Below are 14755 nucleotides of genomic sequence, written 5' to 3'. Positions count from 1 at the left end.
AGGTTGTGAGCTAACTCACACCACTTTCAAATGATTGTATTGCTGGTCAAGTGAATGTAGTATTTTGGTGTTTGACTTTCAATTCATTCTAAATTTATCTTGCAATTTGCTTCAAGTGATCAACAAGAGAAATATTGGTGGGATTGAAGTTCTTGATTAATTCTTTATCCTGTGTATAGTGCTGCTGTACTAGCACAAGCTGTAAGTTAAATGCATTCTAAACAGTGCCCATAAATATTATCACAAAGTTATATATTAGAAGTGCATCATAAAAGTATATAAATATCTTTGATAAATTCATGCCTTGTTTTTTATTATCCACTATACAGAAGGATCTACCTTCCAATTCTTTGTTGGTGTGACCGATAGTGGCAATCCTCCACTGAACTGGGTGACGGCAGCAGAGATCTATGTCCTCTCTGAAGATGATGAACTGCCAGTCTTTGATGGGCTGGTCAATGAACCTGACATCGATGTTGCTGAGAATACGCCTGTTGGAACGGTCCTCTCTAGTTTCCTAGCTCATAGCAACTCGTCCCTGACATATTCCTTGGTACCGGGTAATGAAGTGCACACCAACGATCCATCGCACTTTTCAATCGATGAACATGGTAACCTGACATTGGTGAGTGCCTTGGACTTTGAATCTGTCTCGTGGTACAAGCTGATCATCAAGGCCAGCACTAATACAGAGCCTTCTATATCTGCATACTTCACCGTCCTGGTGACAGTGACCGATGTCAATGACAACATGCCGGTGTTTGAAGATGTGGCATACAACATCAAGGTTCCAGAGAACACTCCGGTGGATGATGCCATATTGAAGGTTGTTGCAAGGGATGCTGATGCTGGCTCCAATGGCCAAGTCCTCTACTACCTTGATGTGGAGAACGACCTGGAAGTGTTTGAGAAGTTTGAGCTGAACGAGATGACCGGTATCTTGACCATCCAAGAGGGCCTTGACCGGGAGACAGCCATCACGTATGACATCCTTATCTTAGCCAGGGATGTCACCAATGAGGATTTCACATCCACCGCAACAGTTCACGTCACAGTGATGGATTTCAACGACTCTCCTCCGCGATTCACTCAGAAGGTCTACCCTGGTGAGGTCCTGGAGAGCGATCCCATCGGGACGGTCACAGTCTCCATCGAGGCAGTTGATGGTGACATTGGTGCCAATGCTCAAGTTGTCTACTACATCACATCGGGAGATCCTTTCAATCATTTTGCAATCGAGAGCAACTCTGGCATGATCTATGTGACCAACCCTCTGGATCGGGAGTTGAAGGATACCTATCGTCTGAATGTGACAGCCACTGATGGTCTTTTCTCTGACACTGCTCAGGTTGTGATCTCAGTACAAGACATCAATGATAACTCTCCCGTCTGTGCACAGGTAGGATTAAAACTTATAATTTTCATCCAATACCCTCTCTATTTTTAATGTATACCTTCTAACTAAAGTTTGGTCATGAATGATTTTAATGCACTTTCTCAAAAATTAGTTCATGATAGAAATATCTTACAGCCAGTTTCAATTTCAATCTTAGTTTCTTGCAATATTCATTCTGCTTTTGTTTTGGCTTCTATTATTGGTGAAGAAATAAGTCATAGTTTTGATAATGCAGGATATTGATTTGCATTAAAAAAAAATCCTCTAGCTTCCATGCCTCACTAGGACATTCAAAATGCAAATGCTCTTTATCAGAATTTTATTACTTTAATGATGACTAAATTACATACAAGTATTATGATATTTTAATTTTTTTTAATGTATTTCACTTTTTGTAGACCTTGTACACTGAGAACATCCGTGAGAACCTTGCATCGGGACATTACATCCTGCATGTAACAGCATCGGATGCAGACATCGGTAGTAATGCAGAGATAACCTTCTCTCTGGAAGGTGAAGGGTCTGAATTATTTACAATTGAGAAAGACCAAGGTAAGAAGGAGAAGCTGTTACCTTAAAAGTCTCAAAATCAGTGGATATGCTGGTTGTAGATTGTAACATTTGCAATTTTAGCAAGTAATTTTACAATCATACTGTCCAGATAACCTATTGAAAACAAGTTTTTATATTGTTAACATGCACTGTATTTGCTGATATAGAACAATAAATAAATGGGTCTTCCTGTTTGCTTAGTTGTCAAACTGTGCGGACCAATCAAGAAATGAATTGAACTCATACTCAGTATGCACACAATGCATGCATTTTCATGCTGTGAACATGGATGTATTTGCTATTTATTATGGCTATCCCTTTTGGGGGGTTTTACTTGCAATCATGAGCATGAGACTTGATGATCTCTGATCCTTCCACTTATCTTACAGACCAAAACACTGGCACCGTCCGTACCTCTGGCACCCTTGACTACGAGGCCCAGCAGTTTTATCGCTTCCAGGTGATCGCGAGCGATGGTGGTGGATTGTCCTGCTCATCAGATATCTCCATTGGATTGCTAGATGTGAATGATAACCCACCAGCATTCTCGCAACTAATCTACAATGTCAGCGTGAGTGAGAACACAACTGTGAACACGCTGCTAACCAGAGTGCAGGCTATCGATCCAGATAAAGGTAGGTTGAAGAAATACATGTAGATTTTCAGATTTCCATCGCAGTGTTTGTGTCAGTGAATAGCTTGCTACTTGCATTACTTAACCTATGTTTTTAATGAAGATTACTTTTTAATGTAATTGTTTTATTGCGACTTTTTTTTTCCTTCTGATAATTTTGGTCCACTTCCAACAAGTGTCCATTAATTGCAGCATTTTTTCCTTGATGATTTTTGAACATTATTCAGCTTTGGATGACAATTAACGGTACACCTAAAATTTGATTTCAGATGCCAACAGGAGGCATCGGTTCAGCATCAGTGATGGCAATAGCGAAGGGACCTTCTCACTGGACGATGAGTCTGGCATCTTGACCCTGATACAGCCTTTGGATCGGGAACTCCGCAGCCATTACAACCTGACCCTTGGAGTCACTGATATCCTCCAGGCAAGTCTGACCACCTCAGCACAGCTCATTGTCAACGTCCTGGATGAGAACGACAATGAGCCCCAGTTTGAGAGTGATCTCTACAATGCTTCTATCGCTGAGGATGCAGAGATAGGAAGCATTGTTGTTACAGTGCTTGCTATCAGCCAGGATGTAGGACTCAATGCCGAGATCATGTACCAGATTGTCTCCGGCAATGAGCATGGGAAATTCAAGATCGACAGCACAACAGGTGAGTGATGATTGGACGCTTCTTTTGAACTTTGGTTTTAATCATGTCATACAGGAAGCCTTTGTATTAAGAGATTTCCAGAAGTCAATCAAAATTTTACCAAAGTCTTTGTTGGGAATATGGATTGTAGGAATAGCAAATCATGTTTGTGAAAACTAAAAATGCATTGCTTATCGTTGTTTTTTCACAATCCTTTGGATGGTAGGACAACGTTAACTCTTAAGAGTTTATCATGTGTTTTTTTATCAGGTGAGATCAGCGTTGCTTTTGAGCTGGACTTTGAGATGTCCAACAAGTATTACCTGACCGTAAAAGCCACTGACATGGGCACCAACCCCCTCTCTGACACTACCACGATCAACATCTTTATCACCGATGCCAATGATAATTCCCCAGTTTTCAGTGAGGACATCTATAGCATCTCGGTCAACGAAGCAGCGAGGGTTGAAGGGGATGTCATCCAGGTAGGTGATGTGGTGTAGCAGTTAGTGTACCTGGTCTAGAATAGTAGGGTCATCATCCTAATCCCATCTCTTGTAGGTGATTTGATCAAGGCATGTCTTGATAAACTCTGAAGCTCATTTCTCTAAACCAAAAGATTTTATGAGGGAGTATGGAAATAAAAGATTGAAATAATGTTAGTCCAATACCAAATGGATGAGGGGTAATCAAACGTTATACCCTGGTAAGTCCAAGGTATCATTTCATTTTCAAGATAGTTCATAGAAATTATGATGTTTTTTGTGAGGGTTCCTTAACTTATTTCACGATTTGTAAAAAATTAATCAACAGACCAAATGGTTAGTGTTTTTGAACTTGTTGTAGTGGGATTAGCTTATGTGGGTTGAGACCAAATAGAAAGTAGACAAAGTGCATATACATGTAGACCAATCTGCAATATACTGATGAAGATATGTCATTCTTTTCCTACCCCAGGTAATGGCTACAGATGAGGACAGTGGAGATAACGGCAGGGTGTCCTACTCTATTGTTCATGGTAACCTCTTCAATCAATTCACCATCAATCCTGACAATGGACTGGTCAGCCTGGCCTTAGAGCTGGACAGAGAACAGGTAAGTGGTTCTGGCCTAAAAAATAAAAAAAATGTATGCCCAGACAGTTTTGCAAATGCTCTTCTTGTTCATTAAAAGATATTTTGTGAATGGTAATATATGAGTATTCTACAGCGTGAAATATTATGTTGTGAGACATCTGTAAAAATTATAAAACTTCTACGTCAGATATGTTGGAGTTCGGTCTTGTAGGTGTCACATATACCTTTTATTGATACAGCAGCGCCTTCTGGCAAGGTATCAGTCTATGGTTGTCAAGAATATAATTCAATGTTATGTTTTACATTCACCTGTGATATTCCAATTAAAAAGTTCACCAATTACCCAATTTGATTTTACCCCTCACAGATCTCATCGTACTCCTTGGGGGTGAGAGCCAGTGATGCCGGTGAAGAACCAAGGTACACTGATGTCACCGTCCAGATCATCGTCGATGATATCAACGACAACCCTCCTCTCCTTCCAAGACAGAACTACACCATAATACGACAGGAAGACACCGCAGTGGAGGCTGATCTCCTTCAGCTGAATGCCACAGACCTTGACACACAAGCAAACGGTCCTCCATTCATCTTTGAGATCGTCAGAGGCAATGACAATGGAGCATTCTTCATCACTTCCACAAATATGCTCAGGAACAGGATCTGGTTCAACAGGGACATCGAGACACAGTACAACCTGACGATAAAGGTGTCTGACAGTGCTCGGTCACCACTTTACTCTCTATCCTACATCACGATCATCATCATTGATCCAATGAATATGCCGGAGGTTGTTACTCCTGTTAAGATATCCATCAATTCCTTTGAGGAGACCTTTCCCGGTGGATGGATTGGACAGATCTCTGCCTCCGACGCTGATCCCTATGATGAGCTTGTCTTTGAGCTTCAAAATGACAATGTCTTCCGCATTGGTCGAGATGATGGCCTCATCATTGCGCCACCAGATTTAGACGAAGGTTTTTACCACATCAATGCCAGTGTCAGTGACGGACAGTTCACTGTTTATGCTGAAGCGAATGTTACTGTTCAGATGCTCAACCAAGCCATGCTGAACAACAGCGTCACCATCACCTTTGCCGATGTCACGCCTGAAGAATTTCTACCAAACTCTGGCATCTTCATGTACACTGTGGCCAACCACTTCTCAGGGGCAACCCCTGAGGATGTTACCATCATCACCTTCCACCCATCTGCTGAAAACAATGACAATACCGATGTTGTCTTCTCCATCCATCGCAGCAAGAGCAGGGAGAGTTTCTTCAAACCCAAGCAGATCCAGAGACAGATGGATTCCCTCAGTGCTGCTCTTCATGAGCGTATGAAGCATGACGTGGTATCAGCTGTCAGTGACCTGTGCACAGCAGACTCTTGCGAGGAGAGTTACATCTGCAATAACATTGTTAGGTTAGACTTCTCTGACATCTTAACATTCACAACCGATGATGAGAGTTTTGTGTCTTCCAGGCTCTACAGGGACTTCACCTGCACCTGTATTGTAGGTAAGTGGACCACTCCTACATGTTACTCCTTATGTTACTCCATAAAAAGTAACATTCTGATTGACAGAAATCAAATTGGATTGGCAACAAAATCGATATAAAATGAGTGATCAGGTATTGCAGACATACTTGTTGATTTTCTTTGTGATAGCTTTATACAGCGTTAGTTTCAATTTAGTCCTTTTCTAAGAATTTTGTTAGGAGTATCAGTTACATTGTTTGGCTGAACTTGTGCACAATATGAGTTCTTTTTATTTATTTTTTTCTTGTTAGGAGATGTTTGTTGAAGGTGTTTCCAGATTGTAGGACCTGACCCCCCACTACATTTTAAAAAGTTTTCATGACTTATATATTATCATATTCTCATTGGTTACAAGAATGTTGTATCTTTTAGCCCATTTGGTAAAAGTGAATTGTGTCCACCAGTCTCACAATCCATTTGAGTCATCTCCTGTGAACATCCGTCATTTTTTTTTGGTCTTTGTTTTTAGATTCCTGTGTGACGACCACCAAGAAGCCGACCACAACCAAGGCAACAACGACGACAACCCCCAAGCCTCGCACGCCGTCTGTGATCAACGATCCTTGTGCAAGCAATCCCTGCCATGCCAACATGAACTGCCGTAGAGATGGCTACAGTGGCTATGTCTGTGAATGCATGGATGATTCTTTGTCTTGCCTTCGTAAGTGTTGACAAGTTACTCTTAATTCTTTCATGTCTTTTGCAGTAGCAGAGCGCAATATTGGATTAGAAACTAAAATTCTCTTAAAGATTCCTTCATGTGGTTCTTGATATGATTCATATCATCTATAATTTCAACTTGGTATGTGATCCAGATTGTATATTAATAGCATTAATTGTTGATATTGGCATTCTTAGAATGTTTATATAGTTCCAGCATTATCAACATTCTCGATTATTTTCCTCTCTTTCTTTAGCTGGACCTGACGAGGCAATGAATTTTAATGGCCAGAGCTATGTGACCTACACCGACCTTGTACTGTCTACATCGTCCACTCTGTTCTCGGCGAGTATTAACACTGATCGTCCCAATGGTGTCATCATGGATGGTGCTGGTGAATTCGATTACAGCGTTCTAGAGGTATGTTTGACATGATTTCATCACTAAAGAAGTGAAAGCCTTTTTAATCTTACTTTTGTATTGGATTGCATGTGCTAATGATTTAGACTTGCATACAGGGCACTAGAAATGTGTAAGAAAACCCTCTTCATTTTGGAGTCAACCTTGTTTTATGTGCCTGATAGCATTCGCTTAGTCGAGTGGGTCACAGGTATTACAGTATGTGTTGAATTTCCACTAATGTGCGTGTGTGTGGAGTTTAGATCAATACAAATTATATTGACATTTTTTCATCATTTTTGTTTGATTCATTCTTTCCTTATGTAGATTGAGAATGGATACCTGACATATCGTTTGAACTGTGGTACAGGAGAAGCCAAGATTCGCATCACTCAGAAGAAGGTCAATGACTTTGACTGGCACAAGATCTCCATCAACCGGGAGAAAAACCATGCTGTGCTAACCCTCGATGGGCAGTACACAGCGGAAGGCACAGCACCTGGTGAAAACCAAGACCTGAACATTGACACCATCAGCATTGGCTCCAGTCCACCTGCTAAAGGTAGGGCTCGCCGTTCTGCAGATATTGGCTTCACCGGTTGCATGGGTGGGCTGAGCCTTGATAATTCTCCACTCCCTCTTCTGGGGGATTCCGTCCAACCGCACAACATTGGCAAGTGTCAGCGTAGGTGGCCTATGGACTGTAGCCCAAACCCTTGTGAGAACGACGGGAACTGTCTGGACTATGGGTACAGTATCACCTGTGATTGCCTTCATAACTGGTCTGGAGAGAGATGTGAGATCAAGAATTGCCAAGATGATGTAGACTGTGAAGAGTATCCAACAATCACCAGTGGGTTCCCCTTGCGCCTTATCATCATCATCATTGGTGTCCTGGTTGCTATAATCATCATCGTCTTCATCCTTGCTGCCTGCCGTTATCATCGCAATAAGAGGAGACGATCACGTTACCCGCCTCGTGACGGAATGGGCCGGAGTTATGATGAGGATTACAAGCGGGACAGTAAGCTGTCGGATTCGGATTACCCTCTGAGTCTGCCGCTTAACCCGATCGCCACCCCACCAAGTCCAACGCCTCCTCCGCTACCTACGCGCCCAGCATCATACACCCGTAGCAACCATAATTCATTGAACAATCTGGATCGTGACCGTCATGATGACATACCTTACCATGGACAGCCAATCAGTATGCCGCCCTCTCTAGCTCCTGTTCCATCAAACTCTGCTTCGGATAGTGACTCCATTGCCAAACCGACATGGGAGTTTGATACTCCAAGTACGCACAATAGTTTTATCGATGGTGAGTTCAAGATGACATCTCCTTTTATGAATAGTTTGGGGGGGAAAAATCGTGAATGTCCTCCTGTCATATCAGATTGCTATAATATTAGCACATTTTCACCTTTTTTACTGCGCCAAAGTTAATTGCATCCTTTATTTTCTGATTCATGGAAGATCATTAAGATTACACTTATCATGGAAGTTTTTCTTTGGTACTCTGGTCAAATCTTATGTAAAAATGGGGAGAATAACATTAAACTGAGAACTCGTAATCGCTGGTCTTGTAAATGTAATTGGTAAAACTGAAGCGAAGTTGTTTCCCCAATTAAAATCAATTTCCTTTCCTTTCAGGGCGTGACAGCAATAAGGGTCTTAGCCCCCACCCCATGCAGCATTCTCAACCTAGCATACTACCACCTGTTAGGCGTGGCCTGAACACGCCCATGAACATCCGTCATCCACCGGTGGAGAGCCCCCCTGCCTACCGGGCCGTCAATCCCAACCAGGCTGATATGGTCTCTATGAGCTCCGTTAATACAGAGAATGAAGATGACGGCCTCAGAGGTATGATTCACCCTTTCTTTTGTAACAGAAAAGATGAAAAACTTTAATAATTTGGGGGTTGAAGTGCGGTATTTCTTTAACTGTCAAAGCACCTTTTTTGTGTACTTATTTGGTGGAGCACTTAACTCTATAACTAAGTCATCTTTTGAAGGAGCACAGTCATGTTTCCCCCAAATGAGCAGATTATTCTATTGTATAAAAGAATGCATTTTGAAAGATAAGATCAAAAGTGTTATTTCAAGATATTATATATATACTTGGGTATAATAAATATAAGATATTTTCATTGTAATTAACTGTAATAGATTATCATATAAGATATTCAGAAATAAACACTGTCATTAGTGTCTTAAACTAGGATTATAGAATATTGAATAATTTAGCTATTTAACATGCAATGGACAATCAATTTAATCTAAAGATCAGTTGCAAACCTATTTTTCTTGAATTAACCAAATATGCTATCTTTATACTCATTTTTTTTTTAAATTGAAGCATGTATGTCATGCAGTTGCACCATTATCAAGAGAAAATAATTATTGGGTCCTTGTGGATAATTATATCAATAGATTTATTTTTAAAGTATAATATTCAATCACCATGTAGTTATGACTCATGATTGCTGAAAGTGAATTGATTTTTTTTCATCTGTAGATTTGGTGTTGGGAAGCATATTATTGCATGTTCTGTGTGTAAATTTTCAATTAATGAAGCACATTACAATACAGTATTACTCCAATGCATATTTACATGTATATTGAAAAATTACCTAATGTTTGAGGAACATACTCTGCTTTCCAATTATATTCTAACCCACAATCATATTTTGCATGGATTCATACATATCCATATATCCATGTGTTCCATTACATAGTGATACCAAACTTTTGATCCTTTTTAACAACCTCCATTCCTGCACCATATTCTCTGAATGTTCACACCTAAATACTAATGACATCTTTCATCTTTTTTTCTTCTCATCTAACATTATTGCTCGCATGATGGAATGGTCTGAATGAACATACAAATAAATATGAAATCATACTGGTAATTATTATGTGTACTGTTTGGAATGTGTAGGAGGGTTAAATTCAAGCAATAAACCCAAGGGATCCGCCTTGGTGAAGCCAGGTAAGACGAAGGTGATCAAAGATGACAAGAACCCTGATAAGGTCACCGAGAAGGACATAAGCACAGACAATGACACTGACGGATCGGAGGATGTTCACAATACAAGCAATGAGGGTGAGATCATCGGACTCAATGACCTGGAGCAGATGGCTGCTCTGGCGTCAAAGCGAAACTCCACCTTCTCCATGGAGGACGAGAACTCGTCGAAGCGTAACTCACAGCATTCGGAGGGAGGTGAGCCTGAGCCCGTAGTCACAACCAACGTCAAGTGCGTGCGCTTCAACATGGAACCAGAGATTAACCAGTTTGAAGTTCTAAGCTCGCAGTCTGAAGCGCCTACTGATTCGGAAAGTGAGCGTCCTTATGTGGAGCGTGATCAGTTGCTGCGACGAAGCGGTGGACCCATGGAGGTTGAGCAGCAGCCGGTTGATATGAACACTAATGTAGATCCTACGGAGTTTGGCGTGGATGGACCTGTCCTTGTTGTCGCTGATGTAAGCTGCCAGACGGACGATGAACTTGACGATGACGATGAAGCTGGGGAGAATGATCCTTTCCTACCAGCAGGAAGCCCTCTGGAGACCACCACAGAGTTTCACGACACCCATCAGACAGTTTACATCCATAGATCACCTCAGAGTTCTCCGGAAGAAGAGAGAGGAGGGAATCATTCTATCAATACTCAAACACATCCGCAACCACATAGTGAGGAAGCATGCCATATCAATAGACCCTTGTCCAATTAAATATATTCCTTCAGTTGTTTTTGTGTACTGTCTTGCAAATAGCGTATTCGTAGAGAATGTTGGATATCAGTGCATTTTTCTTTGTTCCTGAATTTTACGTGTACTGTCAGCACTATTCTTTATTTTATCACCAATCTATAGTAAAGTATATTGGTCTTTTTATTTTCATTTTATTTTACACATTTCATTTTTAGTAAAGAAAACAAAATGCATAAGATAAAAGTGCAATTGGTATTAGACAAAATATCCTTTGTATTTACATATACAGTATAATAGCCAGACATGCCAAAGGGTAGTAGACAAAAACATGAAAAAAAATGATCTTGTTATAAATGAAACATAACTGTACCCTATTTGCAATGAAACTCAGTTTCTCTCACAGCACCATTGTCAGTTTTATGTTACATTTGCATCTTCCTGTGATTGTTCACAAACCTTAGTATATTTTTTAATGAAGGAATTATACTGTAGTGCACTTCATAAACCTGTCACACACACACACAGCCATTCAGTTATGATTATTCTGTTTTGCTTAAGATTTTTTTCTCAATATCCTGAGTTATTTTTTGTAGAAATAGAAACAATTTTATTGTAATTAGAAGAAAATAAATCTCGCTCTCTCTTCTGATTGCATGCTATTGTCTCCTGTGTTGAAAGTGAGGAAATTCTGGAATAATTGTTCTGCATTTTTAGATTTAGACAGTACAGTACATTACTAATATGATTCAGTTGATAAACAACATGACAAAATCCAGTAAGTGGAAGGATATTTGAGAAATCATAGAAGGCAATGTAAACTACATACTCTATATTTGAGTTATTATATGATAATTTTTATCAAACTTTAGTCAGTCAAGTTAAGTCCAAACTGAATGTGTTGTGAACACCCCCAATATAAAGGTTCTTATAGATAACCCTGTTTATGTTTCATTTCCATCGAAACAAATTCCCTGTTAGAAAAAATACACCCCTCCCATATCCCTTTTAGAAGTAAGTTATCATATTATGTAACCTGTTTCCTCTGAATAGTTCATGTATTTGCAAGCTTACCAAAATTATATAAAGTAGAAGCATTAACTTATTAGTCATAAATGCATTATTTTATCACAACTGTAAGGGCTTATGTATTTACCAAAATATTATTCAGTCATAAAGATAATAGATATATATTTATATTTCAGAACATATCAGATATAAGATTGTGAGCTTATGTGTAAACATCATCTATTTCAATACCCCCTTTTCCTTTCATCAGTTTTCTTTCCCCCTTTCAAGTGTGAGCCTAACATACCAACATGTAACATCTTGTGATTTTATCAAATCATACATCTCCCCCTTGTCTAAACCCAGTTCAACACATTAATATTTATATTTTGTGTAGATGGAAGTGTTTGGTACATTACCCCTTGTTTAAACTTCAACACACATTAATGGCCATCCTCTGTGTCAAGGGTTTGTTCAAAAGAAGTCATTTGGTATTATCCCTTGTCTTAGTTTCACGTATTAATGATTATCCTCTCTGTCAAGATTATCTCAGATAAAATCATGTTATGCAGGTTATTCATGAGTAAAATTGATTTTTGAGTTAAGTATAATACTTGCTGTCTATTTTCCAGGATGCAGGCCGTAAGTGAAATCATTCATGAATCCAGGCTTTCCCTCCATTTCAACTGCTCTGGCCCTATTCAACACAAATTGACTAATTTCAGTTTGCCCTGGTTATGCCTTAGAAATCACAAAAAATTGCCGTAAAAATGAAAATTCTTCATATTCTGTATTGCATCAGTATGTCTTTCCACGCTAAATCCTTAGATTGGCAATACGATTGAAACTTCCAAATCACTTTTTTTTCTTAACTACAAAATACATTCTCACTCAGTGTATATTCATTTCTGATAGATAAAGTAAAGGAACAATTTAGCAATGCAAGAAAAATACCTTAGCTTCCAGTTTTATGAATAAAATATTCGGGAAAGTTTAAAAGAATACATGACCCAGATGAGATAGGTTCAAATAATATGATCCATTCCTACTTTTGTAAGATGTCCATTCAAATTCATTTATTTATTATTTTCTCTAAATTCAGATTCTTATTTTACAAATACCCTGACTAAGACAAGCTAATATCCTTGAGAGTTTAAAGTTTATCACAATAAGTATTACGAACTTGCCTATAGTAGTCTGAACTACATTCATCTGAACATAACTTCATCATACTCTAGCAAAACATGGTTCTTCATGTGTGATAAATGTGGTATATTTATCTCCGGTTTTAATCTGCATGGGTTATTATTATTTTTGTCATGAATATATTCTCATTTACTACCTAAATGATCATTTGTAACACTGTTTGAAATCTCATGTAACGGCTTGTGAACGGTTAAATGTCTGTAAAATTGCATGAATCTAGTGTTTATATCGTATATATTTTCATATTTTACATGATTCATTTATAACAATGTATATGTTTGTTTGGTACATAATTTCATATACTGATATACTTCAATGATTGACATCTGTGCAGAATTGACACTTTGGTGATAAAGGAGAATTGAAAAAAATGTAATTGACTAGTTTACATTGTACAAGAAAATGAATAATTGATTGGTAGGAAATAAAGAATTTGTACCACTTTATTATTTGTTGTCAAATAAAAACAACAACACTTCTACTCTGATAAACCCAATTCAACATTCAAATCACTTGGCATTCATGTTCCAATTAATCAGTATGGAAACTAAATCATTAAATTACAGATCCTTCAAGGTTTTTCAAGTTTTATTTTGCCAAGGAGGAAGGCTTGGTAAATATTTTCCATGAACAAATTCCCTATTACCTCAAGTGTGAATTCTGTATTCTGTGTCCGCATGATTATGAATTTCCTCGTATTGTCATTTATCTTATTGAAGAAACGTTAAGACTTTGATATATATTCTTTTCAATTATCTATTATCAATGTTTGCTCTTGTGTCTAATGCTGTAGTTATTTTAAAATGTACTATTGTTTTGTTCTATTTTTCCTTTATGCAATTCCACTTGGTTTATCAATCAATTATGAAGTTGGCAAGTAGAAATGAAAATATATTCTCCTTGATATGAAGGGAGGGGGTGAATTTTTTAAAATTGTTTTATACTTATTATATTGTATGACATGCTTGTCCATTTCTGAACTCCAGTGTACTTCTGATCAGCATAGGTTTATTGCTGACGCTATTTTCTACTTTTGTAGAAATCTTGTGTTCATACTTTGTAGTAAAAGGGGAACTTGCCTTAATATTAATCTGGTATTAATCAAAGCAGAAATATAAAGGAACAGGTCAAAAATTTTGAGTTCTATGACATTAAACATACCAAAGATGATATCAGAAAAAAAAATTGTAAACTTTTTTGACATATCTTGTCCACATTCCTTGTGATCGATTTGAAATAAAATCATGAACTATTTTCTATACTTCCTCATTTACAAATTACAATCTTAAATGCACTCTTGTTAATTTATTTCTTTACAAGTCTTGTAAAGAACAGTGGAGAAAGCTAATAGAGCTACATGTATATTCAATTTTTAGTTACAACTTTTGAAATTCATAAACTTTTCTAATTTTGATGAATGTTTCTGTAACTTTTGGGAACATGTTTCTCTTTTTTTCTGCTTTGTTAATGCCAGTCAACTAAACTACTATTGGACTCCCCCTTGTATAGTTATATCTTATTCATACATTTCTATATTGTTCAAGGCATAATTTCTATTATTAGCATTTTTTTCTGCTTTTTGAATATAATTATTTGGAATGCAATGCATCATGGGATATTTCAAGTTGGCTGCCTTGCCTTGCATTCAATTCTGTATAGCTGCTTAATATCTTGGATGTATAACGGGCTCCAGATAGGAACCACTTTGGAGCAACTTTGCTGCTCTTGTTGGCAACAGATTGCATTTCACTCAATTTCAGATCGCACTTTTGTTGAATATTTATATTCTGCATGCATAAAGGCTGATGATAAGGTGCCATCGTGTTCTGAGCTCTTCCATGATCTCTTTCCTCCTCTCTCAGATATCCCAAGATGCACGGCATGAATCAAATAAATTATTTGGTGTTGAAAAGCGCCGTCTCTG

At 38.3% G+C, this 14755-nt stretch overlaps 1 protein-coding gene across 7 annotated transcripts in view; it reads left to right on the top strand.

Annotated features, from left to right (window-relative positions):
* The window catches only part of LOC121422930 (protocadherin Fat 1-like), a 77479-nt gene that overhangs the window by 52283 nt on the left and 10441 nt on the right, over window positions 1-14755 (top strand). For 4 of the 7 annotated variants that reach the window (XM_041618360.1, XM_041618207.1, XM_041618286.1 and 1 more), the window contains 12 exons: window positions 330-1399; window positions 1795-1948; window positions 2338-2583; window positions 2852-3241; window positions 3491-3705; window positions 4178-4315; window positions 4664-5816; window positions 6308-6499; window positions 6756-6919; window positions 7226-8219; window positions 8552-8764; window positions 9845-10600. In XM_041618360.1, the coding sequence (XP_041474294.1) occupies window positions 330-1399; window positions 1795-1948; window positions 2338-2583; window positions 2852-3241; window positions 3491-3705; window positions 4178-4315; window positions 4664-5816; window positions 6308-6499; window positions 6756-6919; window positions 7226-8219; window positions 8552-8764; window positions 9845-10600 (5685 nt within the window). The remainder of the gene's footprint in view (window positions 1-329; window positions 1400-1794; window positions 1949-2337; window positions 2584-2851; window positions 3242-3490; window positions 3706-4177; window positions 4316-4663; window positions 5817-6307; window positions 6500-6755; window positions 6920-7225; window positions 8220-8551; window positions 8765-9844; window positions 10601-14755) is intronic. The other 3 variants (XM_041618581.1, XM_041618513.1, XM_041618658.1) reach the window with 1 other exon arrangement.

Source organism: Lytechinus variegatus, chromosome 1 (genome assembly GCF_018143015.1).
Source record: "Lytechinus variegatus isolate NC3 chromosome 1, Lvar_3.0, whole genome shotgun sequence".
Lineage (NCBI taxonomy): Eukaryota > Metazoa > Echinodermata > Echinoidea > Temnopleuroida > Toxopneustidae > Lytechinus > Lytechinus variegatus.
The sequence above is the reverse complement of the archived record's forward strand: the minus strand, read 5'-3'. Positions and strand labels throughout refer to the sequence as shown.